The sequence below is a fragment of the Patiria miniata genome, unplaced genomic scaffold, assembly GCF_015706575.1.
Source record: "Patiria miniata isolate m_02_andy unplaced genomic scaffold, ASM1570657v1 HiC_scaffold_6, whole genome shotgun sequence".
In the NCBI taxonomy this organism is placed as follows: domain Eukaryota; kingdom Metazoa; phylum Echinodermata; class Asteroidea; order Valvatida; family Asterinidae; genus Patiria; species Patiria miniata.
Window position 1 is genome coordinate 13,113,873 of NW_024037073.1, and position 26,300 is coordinate 13,140,172.

Sequence of the window (26,300 nt, forward strand, 5' to 3'; positions counted from 1 at the left end):
CACCCTGGTATTGGATCATTTTGCATGTGCAAGATTTTTGAACACGTATGCAAATGAGGAATAGTATGGTGTCTGCATGTGCGTTACATTAGCGTTTGTTTTTGTATGCGGGGTCTGGGGTAAAAACAAAATCAATTCGTCGCAGCGCGAGCATGGCGTGAGTTACGAAAACACGATTTATTTAATTAAACTGTTACGATCTTATCGAGACAACATGCAGTATCACATTTCATATTAATATGAACAAATTGGAAAGAAAATTAGTATTTTCGAGAAGGCGTGGACGAATGATCGCGAAAACACGTATTGCACGTTGTGAATAATGAACACCAAGTACACGATAAAAATCCATTACTAGCCAATATTGCGCTATCGAATCAGGATACAGGAAGGAAGTTTCCTATCCAGGGCTTACTATTGGAAGCGTGGTTGGAAATAAAGTAAGCACTGGGGACGAGGTTGGTGTCCACGTACCTGGTTCTAAATCCTCTAATGCATGCTTAGCCCGTGTCCGAATCACTTTATAAGTACAGCAGTGTACAACAACTCGCGCTTCTATGGAAGCCCCTGTCTAGCGGCTGCAGCCACTTGCCATAGACTTGTGTGTAATTGCCAGTCGTAGCCAACTGATTCAGACACCTCATGCTCATTTGACTTTGTAATTCTCAATAGGCCTGTGACCTCAAATTTCTTTTAACACTCTCAGGGTAGAATTTGTTTTGTTTGACAAGTGATCACGAGATCAATACTTATTACAATATGATTTTTATTTGAGAATTTGACGTGTTATGGCGGCAAACCCCGGCAAAAAAAGTTATTTGATGTACGTGCCTAACGTACGCACGACGTAGCCTACGTATTTCATTGAAGGGAAACACAAAAACCCTTATACCTTTTGTGAGTTATGAAGAGTCATGATGATATATCGTGTACTTGGAATATGGTGATGGTTTGTTGGGTAACAAACAAGTTTGCCAGCTGCAGTGATATGGAACGCCAAATTTCTTAAAGATACGTTCCCTCGAGTTTCACCTGGAAAAGTAGATTGGATTTTTTTCAATAGCTATTTTCCTAGCAATTTAAAAGTTGTTCACCTTTGAAAGAGACTTCAAAAGAAAAAAATATGCGGAGACGTTTACGTATTGAATTGTCTCTTCACAAGGTTTGAATTATTGATTGGCTACCAAAGTGTCAAACAATAATTCGGCTCCCGCAGGGCTGTGCGGGTTCTTTAATTTTGAGCGCAAAATGAAATCCATTTTTCAGAGGGTTACAGACGCCTGAAATTTAAATAAAGTAGTTATTTCGTTAAAACAGAACATACAAATTGAAAATTCGTTAGGAGAAAGAAAATCAACTTTCCCGCGCGTGACGTACGCTCTTTGAGGAAAAAAAACTATTCATCGAGAATGGCCCATGGTGTCACTGAAGGGACGCACTTACTTAGTAGTATAGTCTTCGGAACAAATCCCGAGAACAAATATTTTCTTACTATAATACTAGGCCCACTCAATCGATGTGTCCATTGTTAAGCTATCATAAAGCATGGAGCTGGTTACGTCATTTATCTCATATAAGTACAAGTGACAATATTATTCAATGTGTTGTATCCGGTCCCATGACATCAACTCATCAAATATTGTTGTCAAGTGTTGCTTGTGAAGTTTTCGCGGGAATTGGAACGACGCATGTATAGATTAAGTAATCGCTACACGAGCGGGGCTGTTTGAGGCGAATCGGATTGAAGCTGATCAAGGCGCCTGTATTATTTCAGCATCCATAATACATGTAATCATATTAAACTGATTGTGATAAGCTGATTATGAGGGAAAGTGACAACAGTGTCACTACTCATCAGGGATTTCCGCACAGTCCTCTTTCCCCGATAGTAAGTTTGCACCACAAAGTAGGATTAATAAAAGGGATGTTCTGCAACTTGTCTATCACATCCAATTTTAGGATAGGACTAAATCCGCCTTCTTCCGTATATAAGTAGGTCGTCGTTCCGAACAAAAGAAATAAAACAATGGGCCACTTGACGTCCAATAAAAATAGTTCACAGCATGGAAAGCAAACTGTGAGGTAAACGAACTTTTGTAGTCTCATCTTGCATGAATATGGGCGGGACAGTGAACTCAATAGGTCAAACATCCAGTGCAGTAAGTAATAATATACACCTGATCTGATGACAACAACGGCACGCGGCGCGGCACGTACGTCGTCCGTGTAGTCGTACAGTTGCTAGCGCTAAGCACCAGCTAGCAACACGTACACGAAATCAGGGGTCTGATTCGGCTAATGATTCGATCAAGGCCTATTTAGTAATAAGAAAGAAGCCATTCAAAGTCAGCAATCATGAAGATGACATGGCCTAAAATTTTCGGCTCTTCGTCGGAGGACAATTCGTTGCCACTTTACGATGCGTCCACCGTGGCAGGGCTTCAGCGATTCTTTGGACTATATCCTGCACCAACATTGGCGGAGAACGGAATTCACTCAGTGGCCAACGGGACGAGTAACGACCAATGCGCGGCGGGAAGCCAGGGGCCTACCGAAAATGGCACCGTGGGGTCGGCAGGGGCTGAACACAACGGCACGGTGGTCGGAGCCGGGGTTGGGGCCAGGGCTGGGGCTAAACCGAAGTGCTACATTGTCCGTAACAAGTGGTGGTTCCACCTGTTTTCCATGGGGGCGATGCTCGGTGACGACGTGTTTTATTTCATGATTTTTCCCATGGCAGTAGCAAATCTATCGTGGTGGGCCACCCGTCGTATGTTCATCCTTTGGGGCATCTGCATGTACATCGGGCAGGCCAGCAAAGAGTTGTTGAAATGGCCACGGCCAAGTGAGCCGCCAGTTGTGCGCTTGGAGAGACGGTACTTCATGGAATACGGTATGCCCTCCACTCATGCTATGGTCGGTACATTGATGCCCTTCACATATTTGGCAGCTACTTGGAATCATTATGAGGTGAGAAAAAGAGCCCTAAAATACTTTATTTTTTAAATGTTTTAATTTGATTTGTCTTTAGGTTCCTGAAAGTTTGTGAAACAGTTTTGATAATGATATGTCAATTAGTTGTCACGTAACTAGGAGGACCCTATAGGAGTGAATTCCATACCTGGACATCACTTGACACCCTGTGCACAAACCCTATGAATTATGAGACTGGCCTGAAATTCTGAGTGAGTAAATGCTTCAATATTTTTCCTGCTAAATTTGACTTTTTAGGACATCGCTTTCTTATCACTGCAGGGAAAAATTAGTGATGTCCGTGTATGGAATTCTTTTCTAATAACATTATGAATTATTATGGACATACCCAATATGTATTATTTTACTATTAATCTTGAGAAACTGGAGCAAATGGAATGACATTGAATTATACGAATTGATGACCCATTCACATGTGTGCAAACCGAATGTGTTACAGTTTTCCCTATTAACAAGCGTACCTGTTGAAATATTTCATAAACTAGTTGCAGAACAATTGCAGGCATCTTCTGTGGTTGATATAGGAATTTATGTAAAAATGTAGCTGCATGCTTCCCTAAAGTTTGAATAAAATATTCCTGTTCTTTACTCAGTGAAGTTATTTTATTTTCTGTCAATTTTTGTATTCGGTATACACGTATACTAGCCTTAGTCTATGACCCACACTGGATCTGCATGATGTGCCATACGTAGATTGCTTCCCAAAATTGAGGATTTGAAAATAAAAAGAACCCCAAAAATTGTATTTGCAATCATTCCAACTCACACTCGGAAGGCGGGTCTTACTCTTACCTCTCAATATTCCCCCACATTAAGAAATTCCCCGTGCTTCCTTGTGGTGAAATTTGTCTCTTATTCAAAATAATTTGTCAACGGATAGGAAGTGGAAGTTCATGACAGGCAGCTAGCCGAGTATAAGTAGTCTGGTTCTCCGACCAAAATATTTCCCTTTCTTTAACGTACACACGTGAAGGGCACCGCGCGTGGTTATGGCCGTATCATATCCAAAAAAAAAATCGCATGCGGGATCAGAACAGCCAATCACAGTGCGAACGTCTGGGTTATTTATGCTGAAACGAGGCGCACGGCACTGTGATTGGCTGGCTGTTCTGATCCCGAATGTGATGGGTTTTTTCGGATATGATATACCAGGCGCGGTGCCCTTCACTTGTGTACGATAAAGAAAGGGAAATATTTTGGTCAGAGAACCAACTATACTCGGCTAGCTGCTTGTCACTCCTTCCACTTCGGTTGATAATAGAGCAAGAAACTGTGGGTTGACAAATAAATTAATTTGTAATGAGAGTCGAATTTCATCAGAAGGAAGCTCGAGGAAGTCCTAATTTTGGGGGAATATTGAGAGGTAAGGGTAAGTGAACCCGCCTTCCGAGTATGAGTTGGAATGACTGCAATAAAATTTTTGGTGTTTTTTTTTATTCTCAAATCCTCAACTTTGGGAAGCAATGCACGTATGGCCCGGCATGCAGAGTCTACTCCAGTGCGGGCCATAGACTAGGGCTACATGTATACCTTTATTTTTTCCAAAGGTTTTGTGTATCTATACTTGTAATTTTTAATCCTCAACTATAGTATTCGCATACTCTCGGTACCCTGTTGGCCTGTTCTTGGACTCTGCTGGTGTGCTTCAGTCGGCTCTACAAGGGAATGCACTTCATCCTGGTGAGTTTGAAAAAAATATACATAAGATTTTAAAAAGTGAGTTTGCTAACATAGCATCATTATTATGGCAGGATTCAAATTTATGGACCTCTCAAGCAGAGAATTTTATAAAACACAGGAAAGATTTACATAGCAAGAGAAAAAAAAATATCAGCCAAAATGTCAAATGTCAAACATTTGTCGCTATTTTGCAAAACAGCCTAACTAAAAAAAAAAATTAAAAATGGGATTTTGAGAAAATTGAGTTGAAATTTCGCACGTTTGCCTCTTTGTGATATGTGACTGAGTTGGAAACTGAAGTAATGCATAAATGTAACGTTTTGTTAGTTCTTCAAATTTCGAGCATAAAATGACTTTAGGGTTTTCGACTTTTCGAAATATAATGATTTTTGAGAATTGGAATTCTATCGTGGCTTATCCCTTTTTGACATCTTTAGAGAGTGTTTTGCTGAAGCACTTCTCAGTCAAGACATTTTCGGCTATACTTCTTGGAGAGAGAGAGGACCTTATTCATTTATAAAGCAAATGTTCATATTTTATTCGACCATATTGTAAAGGGTGAAATTTACATGTATCACAAAAATTGTAATTATTGCGTCGACCATTATGACCTAATTGCATGGACAATTTTGGGCTCACACATGCACTTAGAATACACAAGTTTACAGTACAGAATTTGTTCAGACTGATAGGTTAAATAAGAGAATAAATGTGTGCTCCAGAGGTTTTTATCACTCTGTTTAAGACCACTAAGAGTCTGGGTGCTGATAATTACCCGAGCCGGAGGCGAGGGTAATTATCAGCACCCAGACTCTAAGTGGTCTTAAACAGAGTGATAAATACCGACGGAGCACATATTTATTCCCATTCATAACTTCCCCTTTTCGGTAAAAAAAATCATATTATTCGTTCAAAACATCCCGATTTTGTTCAACAAATTCACTTTATGCTTTTTGAAACATCCCTCTTGCAAAATAATGGAATGTTCAGCTGGCGAGTAAGATGTAAACAACCCTTTTATGGAGATTGACGCGCGCTTATCATGTTCTGCGCGATGTCGCGCAGAACGCACCTGGCTCGTTGCGTTTTGAATTTAGAACTATAAAATTCTGACTCCCTGGTAGTGTTGCGCATGCCTACGTGAGGATTGTGAAAGTTCAACCAATGAAACGATAAGAGGCACTGGATTTTTAGGAGTCCACATTTTATTGTGACACTGGAAAAGTGTTTAAGACCAGCTAGCCATGTCTTTATCATCCGTTTAAGACCGGCCACGTGACGGGCTCTCGACCAATAGGAATGCGTAAACTGTCTTAGGTATTTATGAATAAGGGTTAAATGGTAAATGAATGTGCGCTGTCGCACTTTATAGGGGCACATCGTTCTGAAATCACCGACATTTTATGTTTAAGATTGTTTACTTATCCTATTTCAAAGGTCTGGTTGAAAGGAAGCTAAATGTCTCACCGGTCCTGAGAAAAGACGGGAAAAAATACCCAGTTGTTTACTTCTGACGTGATGGAAATTTTGTGGCATACGCATACGTACTTCAAGCCGTTGCCATGCCAGCTTCTGTCAGACGATTCAATGTATGGTATAACAAGCTGTAGTACCCGATCATGATCGGGTGCGGTTGGATGTTGAGTAGGGGGATGTCGAATAGAGTGTGCGGTGGAGGGCCAGCCAAAGGAGGGAAATGGATGGCTGTAGGGTAGAAAGTTGGGTTTGTGTGAAAGGAAGGATCGACAACTGTACCTGTAGAGGAGTTGATTTAGTTGAGGATTTCTTTGTATACAACGTTGGAGGTGGTGTTGTTGGGTGCGAATAAATACAGGTGTTTGGCAGCTCTGACTCTTGAGCAGGCTACGTAGAACTGACCGTGGGTGAAGCAGGGACGTCTGAGGTCCAGGCCGGCTACTTCACGTGTTTGGCCTTGGGCTTTGTTGATGGTCATGGCAAAGCAGAGTTGTACAGGGAATTGGACTCTTCTGAAGGAGAATGGCAAGACGGAGTCGCTGGGAATTAAAGGGATGCGTGGAATGAAAGATGTTTGGCCCTTTGCTGGTCCTGTTGCAATGGTCACTTGGAGGCAGTTGGGGGTGATGTTTGTGACGATCATTCTGGTACCGTTTGCCATTGTTGGTGTGAGGTTGCGAAGGCATATTATTGGTATTCCAACCTTCAACGTAAGTAGATTAGGTGGCATTCCAGAGGTGTGCAGGGAATTAAGCAATTCTGATGGGTACTGCACGGCTTGGTCATCTTGTGGGACTGTGTCTATGGATGTGAAGACGGTTTCTTTGCCAGGGTATTTTTGAAGTAGTTGCCAGTTGATTTCTCGGACTGTATCGTTGTGTGGAGCCAGAATTGCACGCTCGATGAGCCAATCGATGTTGTGGGCATGCAGGTGTACGTCGGGGTATACATGGTTCAGGAGGTCGGCTGGTGATGACAGGTTTAAGCCAAGTGATTTCGGGATTTGTACAGTTGCACCATCTGTGGATGGTAGTGTCCCATTGCCGATTGTGAGTAGAAGGTCAGCAAATTCTTTGGTGTTGCTTGCGCTCTTCAGATGAACCCTCATGTTTGTGGTAAGGGAGTGCTTATGTACATGTTGCCATAGATGGGATGATTTGATGGAAGCGTGTATTTCGTTTGCACGGGTCCCTTGAGGAATGACTGGTAGTATTTGGCGAAAGTCACCTGAGAGGATGAGTAGAATACCGCCAAATATGGATGTGCAGTTACGGATGTCTTGAAGGGTGCGGTCTAGTGCTTCGAGAGCATTTTTGTGAGCCATTGTAGCCTCATCCCAGAAGATGGCTGTGCAGTGTTGAAGTAGGGTTGCTAAGCCAGAGCCTCGCTTGATATTGCACATTGGCCTGTCAGTGGTCATTAGGTTTAGTGGTATCTTGAAAGTAGAATGAGCTGTTCTGCCATTGGAGAGGAGTTGTGCTGCAGTGCCACTGCTTGCTACAGCGAGAGCGATCTTGTTTTGGGACCTTATACGTGCCAGGCAGAAGTTGATGAGGTAGGTTTTGCCTGTGCCACCTGGAGCATCAATGAAAATGAGACCTCCTTCATGAGTGTTTAATAAGCATTGAATTCGCCTATCAATGATGCGTTGATCAGCTGTGAGGTGTGGTTCGGTAGTGGAGACATGGAGTTGTAGTTGTGCTGTGTCATGACATTGCTCACGTAGTAGTTCTTTTGATGCTAGTGTTGGCAGTGGATTTGGAGTAGGTAGACCATATGCTTGCAGTTGTTGTCCTCCCATGCGTTCCAAAGTTTTTTGGAGGAGGTTGAGTTCATCGTTGTACATATTGTTCGAGTAGTCTAAGAGTGGTTGAGCTGAAGCTAGTCTGTAGGATTGGCGAATATCTTCTGTCATGTGATTGCGGTGCTTTTCCCATAGGGCGAGGGGACTGGAGATTTCACAGTTGTTTAGCAGAACTGCAAAGAGTGTCCTGAGTGCTTGGGGATGTGCAGAGATAGAAGCTTCTTCCATTGCGAAGTTCCAATGTGCGTCATCTTCTAGTAGTTGTAGTTTACTACAGGCTTCGCGAAATGTAGTGCAGGTGTGGTTATCAGTAGTCAGCAATTGCTGATATGATGTCGGTCCTCGGCGATGGTGTAGAAGTAGTCGGAGGAAGTAGCACTCCTGTTGCTTTGGATGTATTGTGTACACTCGACCTATGATTGTGCTTTGTTTGAGTGTTGTTTTGCAGTTGTCGAAGAAGACATCTTTGCCTTGCTTTCTTGGTGTCCATATGTTTTGTTTGGCGTTGTAGTTGAAGTTTAAAGTGGGCACATCACAGTATAGCATGTTGGAGATGAAGCCTTGTGTTGGTGTTGCAGGTTGCTGCGGAAGTGGTTGGTTGCTGCTACATAGGTTAAAGAAAGCTGTGAGTTTCTGCTCGCTGAGTTGCATTGTCAGCAGTGAATATGACACGTTGACCATTTTGTAGGTGAACTTGCAATGGGACGACTGCTGGGTGATGTTCATGTATGGAGAACTGTAGAATTCGCCAACAGGCCTCACTGGAACGGGCCTCACTGGCCTCACTGGGGAGTATGGGACTACCCATGTGTTGTCAATGGGAACGTCTTTTCCTTTGATATTTTTGGTTGTTTGGAATCCGCCATCAGATGGTTGGCGCCTTCGGTATAGAGGGTAGCCATCATTGTTGGTTTGTGTGTCTCGGATGAATGCTTTAGGGAATCCTTTGGAGCATTTGTTGTCTTTCATGCATGGGGATTGTGGGTTGAAAGCGCCACAGGGGTTGTGGATCATTTGCGATGCAACAATAGCAAGTAGAGTTGGCTGTGTTAGTGGGTTTGGCAGTACACTTCCGTATGTGTACACATATTAATGTACAAGTACACAGACGCCAACAGTACACACGTTGTTTCCCACATGTCCGCAGGATCTGATTCAATCATGCGACAGGATTTAAAACTTGCACCCTTTTTGAGAGTCAAGATTTGTGGCCCCCGAATGTCATTCTCGCAAGAATAACGCAAAAACGGCCAAAGTATGGTTGTGTGGACGATTATATTCTACTTTTAAATGCTCTTTCCGATAATATTATTTACATTTAAAACGCCCAAACGGGCGCTTTTTAGGACGTTGTGTCCCTTTAATTTCACCCGCTTTATATATTTGGAGTGGGCTATTTGGTTTTTGTACTTTTCCAGTGTCTTTTATTGTCACAGAAAGTCTAGTGATTCAAATCTGAGCCCTATCACTTTTTAAAGTGATAGTTACAAGACGCTTGTTTTATTGTGTGAAACATGTTCACACCTTACAGCAAGAGGGTTTAATTTTCTGTCCGTTTTTTCCCCGCCAGTTGATTCATATCATGCTTATGTAGACTCTGTGTTTAGACATACTGTTTCGTTAACATCATGACTTTGTGCTTCTTACAGCAACTTTACTCCCCTAGAATGAGCTGTTCAATACGATCCGAGATGGTTTGCCCTCGAGAGAAAGAAAGAGTAACTTGAGTACATGTGAGCAGACCTACATGTATCATCACAGCAAAAGCTGAATTCCAAGCAAGAGCTCAAGTTTTTTGACCTGTGTTTCACTTTAACTGGCTATTAAATTTAGGTCATGTGACTCTGCAAGGGATGTCCAATTTCGAATAAGTTAGTATATTCAAAACTGCGTTTGACCGAATATTCGATACTTGCAGATGAAGTGTTACATGCACCAGCTGCAAATGCCTGCCGCGCCGGTGTAGCGTGAATATCCGACTCCATGAAACGTGGCTCATTGGTAGTATTGCGCATGCGAAAGTACGATAATATGCTATTTTTCGGATCATAATGGAAGAGTACAGTGACCTTTTACGTGTCAATAATTAACCGATAATGTCATATCATGCTGTACATTAGTGCAGTGCTGCGAATCAGCTAGCATATCATGATACCAGAAGCAGGCTAAACGGTTGGACTGCAGTACAGTGTAAGCCTACTGAAGTTGTACAGCAAACATGGCTGACCGAAAACAAATGTCGGCAATATTCAAACTTGGTCAAAACATGCACTTGTTGTCCTGCACCGCTTTGCTAATGATCACATTAATTACATTAGCCTACAACTTCAATCCTCTACCGGCATCGACAGTAAGGCGTCAACCGTTGCCAGTACAAGCTGAAGAGCCACTTCAGAAGACACAGGTCAGAAAACCTGTCAGAAAACCAAACTCTGAAAACATTCTCTGTATTTTCGCCGGACGCTGGGACTTCCTCCGTATCAATTTTGCTTACATCTATCGCAGCTTGAGGAAGAATGGCGGAGTTCTGGACAAGGTCTACTACTACATGATGAGGTACGACAACCAAACCCTCTCCAAACTGACCGAGTTGACTAAAACCGCCAACAAAGTTCTGGGAAAGAGGGTTTTTCAGCTCCGATTTCGCAATCGCGCCAAGGACACCTCGGCTAGTCCCGTTCCCAAGGGCACATTTGAGGGATTTTTGTACGAGGTTTTCAATGACGTGGCGAGGCACCCAGAGAGAAAGTACTTCAAGATGGACGACGACATCGTGTACATCCACTCCAGCACCTTCAGGCAGCTGATTGAGCAACAGAACACCTCCGAGTGCTTCATTCATTTCGGCAACATCGGAGGTACTAACTGGCGGGGTAGCTACATCCACCAAGAGTTGGGTATCTATGACAACAAGGCTATCAACCCGAGAAAGCTGAAATTTCAATTCCGCAGTAACGGTCGCCCAACGTGCGGCTTTAAATCAGGTGATTGTGCTGTTTTGACAATGAACGCATTCTTCTATCACTACCAGAACAAATCACTGGAGAAATTCCTGTTCGACGGACGGTACCTGATGACCCCCGAAAGAGTTCGCTTCAGCATCAACTTCCTGCTCCTGGATTCGAACCTCATTAATTTTAAGGCCATGTTGGAAAGTGGACCAATTTTAGACGATGAACGTTGGTTAACAGAAACTTACTCCCAAAAAGTCAAGAATCCCAACTGCGTTGTAGGAAGAGCCTTAGTGGTACATTTCTCGTACTATATCACCCGGGAGGTGATTACCAAACATGGCTTTCTGCAAAGGTTCGAGACCATTGCATATGATCTCGTGAAAGAACTACCTGAAGCACTTCAAACCAGTCTTGCCTTTAAGCAAACGCTTTTAGCTCCAAAATCCTGACTTTGATGTCTTTGCTGTTTAATTAAGCCAGTCGTTTTTAATTGTCAATTTTTTAGTTAATTTTAAATTGTTAACACTAATTTTAAATTTAAATTGTGTACATGTATATAACTAGTGAAAAATTCACAGTTCCCATTTACCAAAGTGAGGTTTTGTGCAAACAGAATAAGTCTTATTATTATTAAGAATTATTCGGTTTGCACAAAGTTTCATTTTGGTAAATAAAGTGGGAACTGTGAATTTTTCAATATTTATATACACAATTTTAAATTTGATTCATTGTTAATTATTTTTGATAATCACCAATCGCAGTTGCCTAGCAACCACGTAGTTGTTCCACCATTGATGAGATCAAGTTAGCTGGAAATGAATCATTGAATGTATCCACTCTTTTAGTTCGTCTGTTCAGTTCATTTTTTTGTACATTATGGCTGTCGTGCTGTTAATTCTCTCTGTCATGGTCGTCTCTCTGTTTACTTGATTGATGTTCTGTGCCCGTCCGTTTATATCTGCCTGTTTTAGATAACTGTACACCTCTTGTATTTTAATTTTTTAACTGGTATATCTGTATTTATGTAAAGCGCCTTGAGCGTCAATGTTTAACCTTGTGCTGTCATGCTGTATTGCATTGATGTGTTTGTAGGACTGTTAATCAGCCTGTCCATCCGTTTGTCTCATTCTTATTGTCTGTCTTGACAGTTTTGGCTGTCTTTTATCAACCAGAATGTATGTCTTGTCTATGGTTATTCTGTTATCTGTCTGTTTTGTGTGTGTTTCCTACTGTTTGTGTAAGTCTTTTCTAAGTCTCTTTATCGTGGTCGTCTCGCTGTTGCTTTACTGTGTCTGTCTGTTTTAACCTGCCTGTTTTAGACAACTTGTTTCAATTGTTCACCTAGTTTTGTAAAGGTTTTTCTTTGTATAAGTTTTAGTTTGTTCTTAAATTTTAACTGGTTCATTTTAATTTTCTGTGAAGCGCATTGAGCGGCAATTTTGACGGATTTGGCGCTATACAAGAATTAGATATTATTATTATTATTATTATTATTAATAAAAGGGGAAAAGGGGTCCGATTTTCACAGGAGTCAGATTTTCATATGGCACCTGATAAAATAGATCGACCTGCTAATCGACATTTGCGCACGCCTGATGTAGTATCAAGATTATCATGTGTATATCGATATATTTGTTAGTAATTGACCGAATTTGACTCGCTGGTGTATTCAAACAGTAGTCTGACAATAAAGCGATGCAACTTCACGATAAAAATAACGTCACAGTCATGTGTGTACGTGCGTATGTGGCAGGGCCAAATTTATCTTGTATATTTTTCATGTATTTATAGTGTATTAAATAGGAGTAGCTCCCCTTAGAAAAAAAGAAATCATTTTAGTTGTACTTAAGATCCCCCCCCCCTTGTTGGTAGTATGTCCCCCTGTTTGTTTACTTAAGCCCACATGTTCCCCCTATAAAAGCTGCCACATGGTCAAGCCACACTTTAGTTCAACCAGCAGACCAACAGAGACAACTTCATAGTACCGTATTTATACCGGTATTTTATGTTCCTCCTAACTGGAGAGCCTGTCCTGTTTGAGCTCTGTCTGCTCGAGTCATTTGGTGCGTTTTCTTTTGTATATTGTCTACTTTTCATTTATCATGCTTAAGTATTATTAGAAATATAGTTCAGTTTTCATTTGAAAGTTTGTTAGTGTTTCTTTGTTTTTTTTACATTGATTATTTTGCTCAAGGCATATGAGTATAGTTTCCCTGTTTTGATGATGGTTGTTTTATCACATCCTACTTTAAAATTTAGTCTTTCAACAAGTTTCTTTTTGAGTTCTTTTGACAAAAGTTTCTTAGTTCTGTTTATTTTCAACCTTGGTTTTACTTAAGGATAAATTTTTGGCATTGTTTTATTAAGAAAGGTTGAAAGTTCATTTAGATTCTAGATTTGTGTTCTTCTTGTACATTTTCTTAGTGTTAGAGATTTTCTTCAAATCTGGACTATGTGCTTTAGCTTTTCATTGAATTTCTTTGTTCCTATCCTGACTCACATGACCTTTCATATGGTGCCACTGGACTTGTTTTATTGCCTGCTAATCCTTCACTTTGGGGATTAGTGTCTCCCACTTCCTTTGTATCTTAGAACTTGTTTATTCTGTCATGCATATTCATCAGATCATTTCCTTATATGTTTTCTCTTTTTGTATTTTCTTGTTTACAGATTTCTGCTAAAGTGTATTTTCTAAAGATCCACTCTACACACTGTGTTGGTTTTCGGTTTAAGTCTTTGTTTTTGTTATTTTTAACTCTTTGTTTTTTTTTGTTTTTTATAAGTCTTTGGTTTCAGGTTTTAGGGTTTAAGTCTCAATTTCTTGGTTTAAGGGTTTTGTAAATAGATTCTTTTTGGTCCCTTTTTTGGTTTGAAATCTAGAATTTGTTTCTGTGTCTCTATTAATTCAATTTCCTCGCGACAGTTCCCTTCAATATTAGTTTTTTGCGAGTTCCCCTAAGTGTGTCATTTTCCAGGTTACACGTACTTTTCCCCTTTTTTTTCTACGAATATTCAAACCGGCGAAAAGGTATTCGAATATTCAGTTGATGATCCAATATTCAGTATGTTCAGGACAACCCTACACTGCGTTATCATTATATGTTGTGTTTTGGTTGGTTTTTGCACAGCAGATGAGACAAAATGCTTGGAATTAGGTGAAGTTGTTCCCCCCCCCCCCTTTACCGCTTTTTGTTCTATTGATGCAGACAGTCCAGACGTGCTTCCTTGCTTTCGTCCTTATTTATTTATTTTGAAAACAGAATCTTCGGCAAAGTGAAGTCACAAAACAGCAAATTAGAAAAGATTGTGTGGATCATGCAGGCTCGGATTTGTGCCTGGCACACATTGGCCATTTTCTTTTCTGAACTTTAATATCTCCGAGCCGGGAAAAAAAAGTCCGACTGAAATTGAAACTCCGACCAAACAACCTTGACCCAGCAAGCTGCCTGTTCATTTGAACTTTGTGTTCAATCAGTCGGAGAAACTGAAATGGTGATAAAGCGATTGTGTGGCCTATAAATGTTTCTATTTTTGACATCTTCAACTGCTGTTTGTTGTCTGTTAAATAAATAAAAATGAATAGATACAGACTCTCGCAATTTTTTTCTTCAAATCTGCATGACATTCAATTCATCAAAGCACTTTTTGCTGTAACAGCTAAGGAATCTTGAGTTACTGTATTTTGCTGAATGCATCAGTTTTAACCAATCTTTTTCTGAGTCCATGTTTGTACAAAGAATAATACGATATAGTTTTAAAGCCTGTTATGAAAATATCAGGGAATATGTTGTATAGTCTAAATTAAGTTGATATGTTGAGAGTTGATGAAGATTTGGCATTCTTGAAAACTATTTTTCAGAGAATAACTTGGTTTGATAGTGTTCTAGTTTCGTGCTCCATAGTCTTATGAATGGGTTTTGTGCCTTATATAAGGGAGGAATAATATATAAGTCTAGAAAACTATGAATTCGCATCTTTTGAAGTGAGACACTGCACAAAGCCAAATGTAATCCTTGAAGTAATGCCGTGGTTGATTTTTGTTTTTTCATAGGACCTTGTTGTAGGCGTAACCTTAACCGCTGTTCTGATGCTGCTCATCTGGCCCTGGTTGGATGTGATTGACCACTTCCAGCTGACCCATCCCCAGGCTCCATTGGTCATCATCTCTACAGCCGTGTTCCTGTGCATCTGCTACCCCAGCCACAACGGTGTGGCGGCCACACGAGCTGACACCATCACCATACTTGGCTCGGTCTCGGGGACCTTATGTGGCTTCTGGCTCCTCCATCGCGCAGGGATGGTGCCCGATGTTGTAGAGCCCCTGGGTGGGGTCATCGCCTGGCCTGGGTTGGGCGTGGCCGGGGTGATGTTCCTGAAGTACGCCTTTTGCCAGGTACTGGCACTCGCGGTGTACCTGTCCACCAGGGCACTCCTCCTGCAGGCCATTCCTGTCGTCTTCAATACTGAAATCAATGAGAACACCAAGAAGTTGTTGTTTGTGGAGCTGCCATATCGCTACATCACCTTTCTAGTCCTGCTTTTCAGTACATACACCATTTGCCCTGTTGTGTTTGCCAAGTTAGGCGTATAGTAACGTCTGTTTTTTGAAAGATACATTTCACTGAGAAACGAATTAACCATTCAAATTAATACGAATTATTAATTCTTCTCAATTCATGAAAATGAAATAAAACTGCTTCAAACTGCTTACTGACTGGATTGAACTGAAAATACAAACCAACAATTTTAAAGGGCCTAACGTTGGATTCTAGCAGGACCTTTTTCAGAGGCAGAATGACAGGGATACAGAAACAAAAAGCAAGGGACACAAAAAGAAGCATTCACGGGTGGAAGGGGAAACACATTTCAGTCAATATACAGGCTTGCACAAAATGACATGTCTACTGGCCCTGTTGGAACCACTGTAACTTAAGACCCTCACAGGACAGGTTTTCTGAAAATGTACCTGAAATTGAAAATAAATCCGGGTGTGAAGTTATGACATGGGGGCCCACAGATCTGCACAAATAATCTGAAAACTGTTTTCTGCAGTCCTTCAGTCATAACCAGAATATCACCGATACAAAGGCTCTAGTCGGGTTACATTGCATTTTTTTTTTTCGATTGAAGCATGAAACTCGGTGATTTGAACTGTGTGAATCGAACGTGTGTATCATATTCAAAAAATCTGGGTGGTTTTTTTCATCACAGATATCTTTCAATTCTCCTTGAAACTTTGGTAAATGCAGATTACGTATTTAAAGTATAACAAAGAAAATATAAAATTTTGAAAATCAATGCAAAATTAATATTTTAAAACTTATATTTTACATGTACCTTCATTATATACTTTGAACCATCGATAAGGAATTCTGGTGCCTCGGTATAACATTTGTGAAACTGAATGAATGCCTTTTTTTCACGAATGGATTCGCGTAGTTCTTTGCGTCACAAACTAGCAGTACTAAGAGTTCCTGACAAAAGATTCTGTTTGGGGAAGTACTTTCCTTTGTATTTTTGTTTTGTATTTTTATTTTATGCCCCCGGCACTTTCGATAGGAAATCTATACCAGACATTTTCCCGCCAATGTGATACTGGCTTTTTCTTTGTACTTGAACTGGATTGGAACCAAGCATGATATGTACATGTACACCTTTATAGTAGTGACTAGTGGAATGAGGGTTGTGGTAGGTCGGGTAACAAATCATTGACAACATTCAGAGTGAATAACATTCTATTTTTGGCAAAGTCACCCAACATAAGATAGAATCACATTAAGTCATTACATAAACAATGAGACTCTGACTTGAGTTCTTTGTAAATGAAAAGACATACGGCTTAAAGGGTATTTTTTAATAGTGCTTTATATACATGGATAAGGGTTAAGGTTCACCTTGAATTGAGGCCGAATGTCATGGATCTCATAAAACTTAACAGTCCATGATTACACTAAAACAAAGTGCCTGCGACAAGCGGTATATTCATCGCACAACATTTTGTCAAGACGTTTGTGACAGGTTACAAGTTACCTTGATACTTAAAGCCGTCTTAGATTCACCTTTTATGTTCAGGTTCTTATACTAGAATTCTCAAAAAATGTGTGCATTTAGTCTCAAGGGAATGTGTTCATAGCAATTCTAGTCAAAAGACTATGTTGTTTTCGTTTTCTCTTAACTTAATTGTGTTCAGTACGTTCCTCGCGAAATTGATTTGTAAATGAAAAGAAAAGTTGTACATTTGGAGAATACAAGAGCTTACAATCGCTGTCTATTCCTCTTGCACGTAAAACTGTCCATGACATTTTCTATATTACATTGTGTTTAAATGTATTCTTGGCTTACGGTTTTTACGTATAAAAATATCTCATTAGTATGCTTTGACGCTCTGAAAGGCTAGTTGAAAGGGGCTCAACTTTGTTGAATCCAGCGTGACACTTTTCTCCTTATACGTGTTCTATATTCTGTACAACACGGGGTCAAGTTTACTTACCTGTCCAATATCTGTTACATTATCACGCTAATGAAGACACAGTGGACCCAAAAGTGGCCAACCAGTCTTGATAAAAGAAGAGGTTGGGTCATAGGTCTGCTGCTGTTTGAAATGCGTGTGTGATGTTTATTGGAAGGTATTTCAAAACTAAGCGTATATGGCAGAGCTCTTCGTATTATATTATAGATTACTGTTTATTTTACCAACGGTAAAGTCTGTTCTTAGAGTTTGGACCTTTTCATGAATTATCCTGCTCGATTTGTTTTAATTTGATTTCAAAGAGTGTACATGTAAATGAATAGAAATCTAGATTATTTTGTGCTTTCATGCCTTTCGGTTGCCTACACGTAATACAGCCAGCCACCCGGCCTTTTCCCGTGTTTTTAGTTAATATATACTTTTAACCCACCAGTATTTGAAGTGATCTGTGTTATATAGCCTAAGCTTAAGACTAGTTTGCCCAGTTTTCCCAAGTGATAAACGGTGTCACGTGACCGAAACATTCCATTTTTTTCTCAAGTGCGACATGGTCTGTTACTTGTCAGTGAATCGTGATTTTACATGAAGTGTTGCAGCTGTTGTTTGATGTATTATAGTTCAGTGTTGTTTATTTTCTGTATTAAGCATTATCTGTGATGCTAAGAAAAATCAAAATGACCAAAATGGTCATGTCAGGGTTTAATTACATAAAATTATGTTTTGCATACAAAAGCCATGTCATGTATGATGTATATGAAAAGAAAAGACCGGCATGTTTTAGAGTTGCTAGTTCTCACGATGGCGCCAAGTATAGACTTACTGTATCAGCATCAGCAATCAACAGTAGCAAATATAATACAACGCAGTGCAGACATGAGTCAATCGACTGCATTTAGAAAACTGGGTCCGATAAACAATCGATGACGCATGCAGTTTTGGCTGATATGGATCATTGTCACGTGCTGCCCAATTGAAATTCACACAATTCGAAAGAGAATAAATATCCTTTTCCGGCAAAAGTCACAATGAAACGGTTCTGTTGGCGTTGTCAAATTCGCTCAGCTTTCGCTTTCACTAATAGTGCGATCCAACCGTAATTTGGAACCATGACAGTGTAATTATGACAGTTGATGTGTTTGATCTTGAGCATATGTTTTATGATTTTCGTTTCGAAAGTCTGTCGGTACATTTACATGACTTTGTGAGTAGTTTTGTTGCATTAATCCAAGGACACCAGTTTGCACTGGATTATGCCTGCATTCATGAGCAGTCTATGAATATATAGGCCTACAACATGAATATGCTAATTCAGTTCAGGTATGACTCTATGTGTTTGCATCGCGTTTAGTAATGGTGCGTGTATGAGTGTTGCCATCAGCACGAAGGCCCCCGTTGGGAATCAATGCAATTTTTTATATTTTTTTTTATATTTGGTGCTCATGGATATTACCATATTTTATTTTGAAATCACGTTTTGTGGACTCGTAGCCTAATGAGTGATTGATTATATATGTCAACATTGGTCTCCATGGTTCAAATTTTTTTCTGTGGTTTATTACATTTTAAAGAAAACAAAACATAGTTGGGTTTCTGTATGCTTCAATTTAACGGCTTTGCGCGTTATTGCAGGTCTGATCTGAGCCTATATAGTAAGCTCGTTGACACAGTGCTGGTTTTTGTATATGACCCAATATTTCGAGGACAGAAAGCAAGGAATTGAATACTGTTTCCGTGTGCATGTCATACTATACATGTAGTACACGTACAACTACAAGGCATTCAGTGACCCATGCACAGGTCATGATATTCGTTTTCTGTCATAATAAGTGTATTGGTGAAGAAAGAACCAGACGATTGTGTCAATGTACACATTTTCTATTATGTTTCAGATTAGTTGAGATGTATATTATTGTAGGTATTGTAAATTACTCAGGTAAACATTAGAGAAAAGTTACTAAATCAGTACATATGATTTATATATATTTGAAAACGGAAACAAAAGATGCGAAATCGTAAAAATACATAATATAAATCGACGTATTTATAGTATAGAACGTTGTGCAGTGATACATGCAGTGATGTGTTCTGTGATATTTACCTTAAGAGCTCGATTGCTGAATATTTCAGTAAAGGACGGTTCTGAGAAAGTGAAAATAATGTGTCCTGATTGTTTTCTTTCGTGTCTTTTGTTTTGAAGAAAGTGATCAAATTCACCACGGGATGTGGTTGCATGATGATGTTGTTTTTGATCGGCGAATTACAAATTGGAATTGAAACCGAGGCACGCGGTGCTAAGCCATTGTTTGATAATTGAGGCCCTTTTCTTTTTAAAAACTTTTTTTCGGCAACGGGGGTTATGCCCCCCTCCCCCTAAAAAAAATGAGGCAGAAATTGCCTCAGCCGAACCCCGAACCCCACGCCGTAATTTTTGGGACTAAGTTTTGGAGGACAATTGTTTTTTAACCCCCCCCCCCCCCAAAAAAAATGTGTTTATTGACCTTTCTTTTGTTTGTAAACATTGGCGCCATTTTATATGGGCTGCCGCAAGCGCATAAATTGAAGTCATGGTTCGCATAACGCCCTCAATACATAGTAAAATGTTTAGGAATTATGTTGTAGCTTTGTTGACAATGTTGTATTTCTAACAACCAAATAATATGTTGGTTATCTGTAATAACTCTTCTTCATTTTTGCAGTGTTGGGCCTTCCATAGTTTTGCAACCCGTGGTTGGCAAAATGTGCAGTTTGCCAACCAAGCGTAGAAAGGTCTATTGGGACTAGTATGTCGCCATTTTCGCCCGAGGAATTGACATCATTTTCTCGTGATGGTTACGATCAAACCTATATTTGCTTTGCGTCGAAAAAATTTAATGAAGATGCGTTTTCCGATATTTTGCTGAAAGCGATATTTTCTTGTATGAGCGGACATTTCGACAGAATAGTTTTTAATAACCCACTTCAGATTTATTGTTTTATTGATCCTTGAATCAGTAATAACATTTCTTTTTGCAAATGGAAATGGTGTCGATTACCTTTACGTGTGTGAAAAGCAGTAAAATGTGCGATTGCTGGGGAATTATGGATCAGCTAGGCTAAAGTACAATGGGCACGAATATACAAGTACATGTAAAAAGCGTTTGAACACGAGTTTGTTCACCCCTGTACAAACGATTGCACTGAATGATTGAACTTTGCACATGCAGCTTGGCAGACTAGCTACTTGAATGCGCATAAAAGGCATGCAAATATCTACGGCGAGCAAATTTAACATTTAATCCCGAAGAAGAGATATCTCTTTTTCAAATACATGCTGCATAATATCTCTATTTCAAATACATGCTGCATAATATCTCTATTTCAAATAACTCAGAGATACATTTTCGAATAGAGATTTATTTCTAATATGTCTATTAGAAATAGAGATATCTCTTTTGGATATAGAGAGGTCAGTGGTCGTCCAACTCGACATTTGGTGCGATGCAAACAAATAGAAATCTTGGGGATTTGAAATTCGCGTCTTGTGTTTCACGGCAGCCTAGCCATGGCAACGCGTGGAGATGCGTTATATGGCGGCCCCTTTAAGGCTCGCTAAAAAGTAGGTGCGTTACGTCATACGATCAAGGGCGGATCCAGAATCCATTGGGGAGGGGGGGGGGTAAAAAAATTGTCCCCCCAAAAGTGGGTCTAAAAAAATTACGGCGAGGGGTTCGGGGCCCGCTTGCGTAATTTTTTTTCCTAGGAGGGTTAGGGGCAATGTCATGAATAATTCAGTTTTTCCTTTGAATCATTGCAAGACTTAGGTTCTCGTTCTATTTTCCCCTTAATTTAAAATTATCTCAGTGAAAAATTTGGAGAAGAAAAATAGCTGATGAAAATGAGCAGCGACGACGTGGATTCGAACCATGGATCTTTGTATCCATAGTTCATCTTGCTATCCACTAGGCTACTGTGTGGTAGCTCGACGACAACCGTTCTTTAAAATGCTTTAATGTATTGTAACTAGTTGAGTAACTAACAACAATGCTGTTGATGTCTTTGTCCGTTCTCATGGATAAACATGAATTATTCAGGACCGTTGCCCCTAACCCTCCTAGGAATAAAAATTACGCGGCCCGCTTAAGGGCCCGGCAATATTTTGGGTTCTAGATGCTCTGTGGTGCCATCTGAGGCAATTTCTGACCAATTGACCACTTTAACCAAAATGTTTCGAGGAAAAGGTAGTGTACGCAGTGCCTGCCGTTATTGCGACGTCAATAAAAAAAAAATTGGGTTCTTCTTTTTTTGCCACCTCCACCTCTCCCGCCCCCCCCCCCCGGTTCCGCCCTTGCACACGATGGCCTATCTGTTGACACAACGTGCGAGACCGGAAATATCACTATACTATATATCTCTAGTAGTAGATATTAATAGAGATCTCTATCATAGAAGTAAGATTGAATAGAGATACATGTATCTAAATGCGCGCGCCATACATATCCACTCGCTTTCATTGTGCTCGTCATGCTCCAGTTATAAATTTTCCCGTTGGAATATTAAATGAGCACTATACAAAAATGTGGCGCCATAGTCTTGGCGAGGGATTTGTACGTTTTTCACACGGCAACAAGGACTAAATTAGAAACTGGTTGGGTAGTTTCAAATGAATGCTACGTAATTTAATTAGGGCAAGGGTATATTTACCATGATACTTTTTAATTCATGAACGATAACATTCATGCATGCTTTATGTTGTGTATGCCCAACCTATTTTTTAACATTTAATAACTTCAGCGTTCCCATTCTTTGTCAGCAACCAAGGCTCATATCCTATCTGATTGATGATCCATTCATGTTTCATATAAAGACTTCTAAACGTGCAACATGTTGTGACCATATCTTTTTGTTCGTTTAACGCATTAAATTAGGTGTCAAATTGCTGGTGTTTTTTTTTTTATTGTACCCTAATTAAATGTAATAAATATAATGTTCATGATTCCTAAAATGGACTCTGTACCTTTCGTCTCTTAAAAAGCCAGCTTTTCTCTTTGTTGCTTTTAAGGTTTTGTTTGTTATAAACTGCATGTATCCCTACTGTTTTCGGATGATTCTATCATGGAATTACGTAAATTCTTTGTTGAAGTGATCCTTATTATATTGAATTGATACTAACTATAAAATAAATGTAATTTTATTTAAGATTCTACACTTTATTTGAGGGGAACCTCCGTTCATTATTACTGTTAATGGTTTACTTCCTACCCGCATTGCCTGTACCACACGGCACGCCGAACTCGTGCTTGTTGTGATCACAAAGTTCGTTTCAGTGTTTGCATGAGTTATCAAGCCGGCTCGTTGCCTGAGCAACCATGTACTAAGTGTTCAATATTAACTGCTAATTAAGTTAATGATTGACATCACTTTCATTCATTATTGCCCCCATCTGCCCCAATTCGCATGTCAATAAGGATTTTACATGGTATGTTAATCAGGGAATATAAATTCGGCCTACAGACGGTAAATTCCGCGGTATTGGAAAATGGAAATATTTATCAGTGAATAGGGTGAGTCAAAAAACAAACAAACAGGAATCCCAGATAGCAGGACCATTTTTGTAATGGAGTTCTGCATGTAGCACTTTCAAAATGTAGGATAAGAAACCCAATTTATAAATTTCTTTTGGTACAATGAATCATTTAAAATATTTATGTATATTTCAACTTTCTCATATGGAGTTTTAAACACAAACACCGTTTTAATGTTCTGTCCACGGATCACAAAAAAGTGTTCTATCAGCAAAACGAAAACAATTCACGAACATCTCTATGTCAATTGCTTTCGTTTTGATGAAAGGACACTGAATACGTTGTTGGTGATCTGACAGAACTTTAAAACGGTGGTTGTGCCCAAAATTCCGTAATTTGAAAAGTACATGAGTGATCTGAATGATTTGTGAACTAAAAGAAGGCTTGTTAATTGGGCTTTCATATCCTAGATTTGAAGTGCTACATGCAGAACTTCATTTAAATATAGTCCTGCCATTTGGGTTTTCCTTTATTTGACTCACCGTGTACATTCATCATTTTGAGGTCGCCAAAATGTGGTGTTTTACTATATACAGTCATGTAAGCCATATTGCAAGGATCTTGGTCACACTACAAACTTAAAAGAAATCCACTTAACTTTAAGTTAATTTACATCTGACACTTGTAGGTTTTCAAGCAACGAATTCCATCGAATGTGGTACCGGTACCAATCTGTCAAGTTTGGAAGTCACATTTCTTGAATCCTTCAATATAAGCGAAAGCGGGCCAGACGGAATAATTTCACGGGGTTTTGGGGATAAATTCAAATGATCTTATATGAAACGTATATCACTGTACATAAGTTGGGCAAAATGGGTTGATAATTCGACCAACGACGGTCGCAACTGCCTACACTCTTGGGCAAATTCTTCCTAATAGTTTGACTGTTTTACCCAATTCAACCCAATATGAGGTATATTTCATACCAATGCTGGGTAAATTACATTGCCCCCAAAACAGTGTTTTATCCAACCTTTTTACCAGCCACATATCTATACAGTTAGGCCTATATTTTTTTTGAATTCGTCATCTGTCCACTACTGTACAGATGGTTACAACTATGGATGGAATCAATTCTTCAACGGGTTGTTCAAACTTAGCCACTTCAAACATGGGGCTATTTACAGCTCCATGCTTCGAATGGACAGTCAATATTTACTTATCCAAATAATATTTGCACGTTAGGACCAACGCGGCCATTGACAGTCATAAAATAAACAGAACATTAGACCAAGAAAAATAAGTCTACGGTTTCTGGTATGGAGCTTGTCCAAAAAGTGGTGCGGCGACGCGGCTTTTTTTTTTTTTTTACCTGACTTTTTTGCTTCAAATGTCGGCTGATGACTGCAAATGGTGCCCGACTAAACTTAGTTCAAATATATGGGAGTCCAGAGAGGCCACATAAAGCTTATTCTCGATCATAACCCCATCTAAAAACACGTTAAAATTGTGCAGTAGCAGGATTCCAGTCAAACCAGTGAGTTTGGTGGTTTTGAGACATCATCTTTCATTGAAAAAAAAACTTTTTCATTTTGCCGACGCGCATGGCTACGGCGACGCGCGCGCATACCAGAAACCGAAGACTTTTTTTTTGGCCTTAATTCGCAATCAATATTCGGGAGGATAAACTGCAAGCATACAAGCTGCGCTTGCGCACGCGCACTAGATCAAGCATGGATCAAGTGACCGATGAACCGATCATTTTGTTTTTATTGTAACATCTTTCACAGGTCAGCAGGTGTTTGATGTTAATAATTATATCGCGTTGCATGTCATGTCATGCTGAAGATGAACTTGAGGTAAACTTCTTCAAGCATCAACGCCCGTGAAATCGACACTTTCCTTTCGCTTAAAGTGACAAAGGGGTAAAACTTTTGGGGAAAAAACACATCCCTGCTCTTCCCCCCTTCCTTAAGGCACAACTCTGTTGAAGTATATACCTCAAGACGCCGTAGTCCATCGCCTTGGAATGGATTCGACTTATTTTTTTTTAAGACTTGGCAAAATCCTTGTAAAATAATGAACAATTTCGGCAAGAAGGTGGTTATAAATAAATTCTAACAAGTAAAAAAAACCCAAACATTTTGACTGGAACTTTGCCTGGATTTTTTTATTCATAATTATGCTTGATGCATTTATATACACAATTTACAATTTTTCGTCAGTCATAAATTAATTAAGTTCATTCATTTAGGAAAACAATGCGAGCATTACGAAACGTATTGGCACCAGTCTTGTCGAGCTAATTAAAAAAGTCATTTTAAAAATATATTTTTTATGTACATGTCATATATATATATATGTATATCAAATTTCTGTCAATAAACTTATATTTACATAAAAGTAATCAGACTTAAACATTCGGTATTGTTTAGTAAAACACATCCACGCACTCCTGTCTAAATTGACAGGATTCAAATTATCTCTCAAAGCGACAAGACATAAATCTTATCATTTTATAGACTGCCTGTGTAGTCTTGACGGCACGACAAGTTCTTGTTTTCTGTATCTCCTCATATAGGAGAACTTTTTTTGACTCTGCACGCTTGCTCTCACATCTTTTAAACAGTTCTAACACGTACAAATGCAATCTAAACTTCAGGCTTGAAATCCATTTCATGCAATTCCCCTAGCTCGTCGGATCCAATACCCCTAGTCTGGTTGCCTGACCCCATATGTTTCTCCTTTGTATAGGGGGGGGGGGGGCATTGTTGTTATTCAGTCAACCAGTTACATTAAAGCATTTTAAAGTACGGTCGTCGTCGGGGTACCACAGTAGCTAAAGTGGATAGCGAGATGAGCAATGGATACAAAGAGCCCCGGTTCGAATCCACGTCGTCGCTGCTCATTTTCATCGACTATATTTCTTCGCTAAATTTATCGTTGAGACAATTTGAATTTAATAGAAAAAAAGAGAACGAGAACCTAAGTGTCTTGCAATGTTTCAAAGGAAAAAAATGAGTTATGCATGACTTGGCCCCAACCAGGCTCGGAAAAAAATACGCGGGCGGGAAACAGTCTACAATACCCGTATACCCCCAGTCTACAATACCCGTATACCCCCAGAGGAATTGACATGACGCAAGAGGGCGCTACGTTAAGCCGTTCCAGGTTGATAAACACGGCACAACGGCGACCGGACGGCCAACACCCTAAGGACTTGATTCAGAGTTGTAACGAGTCACTGATTTTTGTGACTCGAGTCGAGTCGAGTCATTTTAAAGAAGTGACTCGAGTCGAGTCGAGTCATTAGGTCAACAAGGTCGAGTCGAGTCGAGTCGAGTCACAGAGTGTGGTCGAGTCGAGTCGAGTCGAGTCACGTATTTAGCTCGAGTCAATTCGAGTCACAAATATTTGAACAC

At 39.8% G+C, this 26,300-nt stretch overlaps 1 protein-coding gene across 1 annotated transcript; it reads left to right on the plus strand.

Moving 5' to 3' along the window:
* The first annotated feature begins 1,714 nt into the window (after positions 1-1,714).
* Positions 1,715-19,531, plus strand: LOC119742639 (sphingosine-1-phosphate phosphatase 2-like). The gene is made up of 3 exons (XM_038218773.1): positions 1,715-2,970; positions 4,585-4,674; positions 14,960-19,531. The coding sequence occupies exons 1-3, from the start codon at positions 2,356-2,358 to the stop codon at positions 15,497-15,499; spliced, it is 1,245 nt and encodes a 414-aa protein (XP_038074701.1). The 5' UTR covers positions 1,715-2,355; the 3' UTR covers positions 15,500-19,531.
* The last annotated feature ends 6,769 nt before the right edge of the window (positions 19,532-26,300 follow it).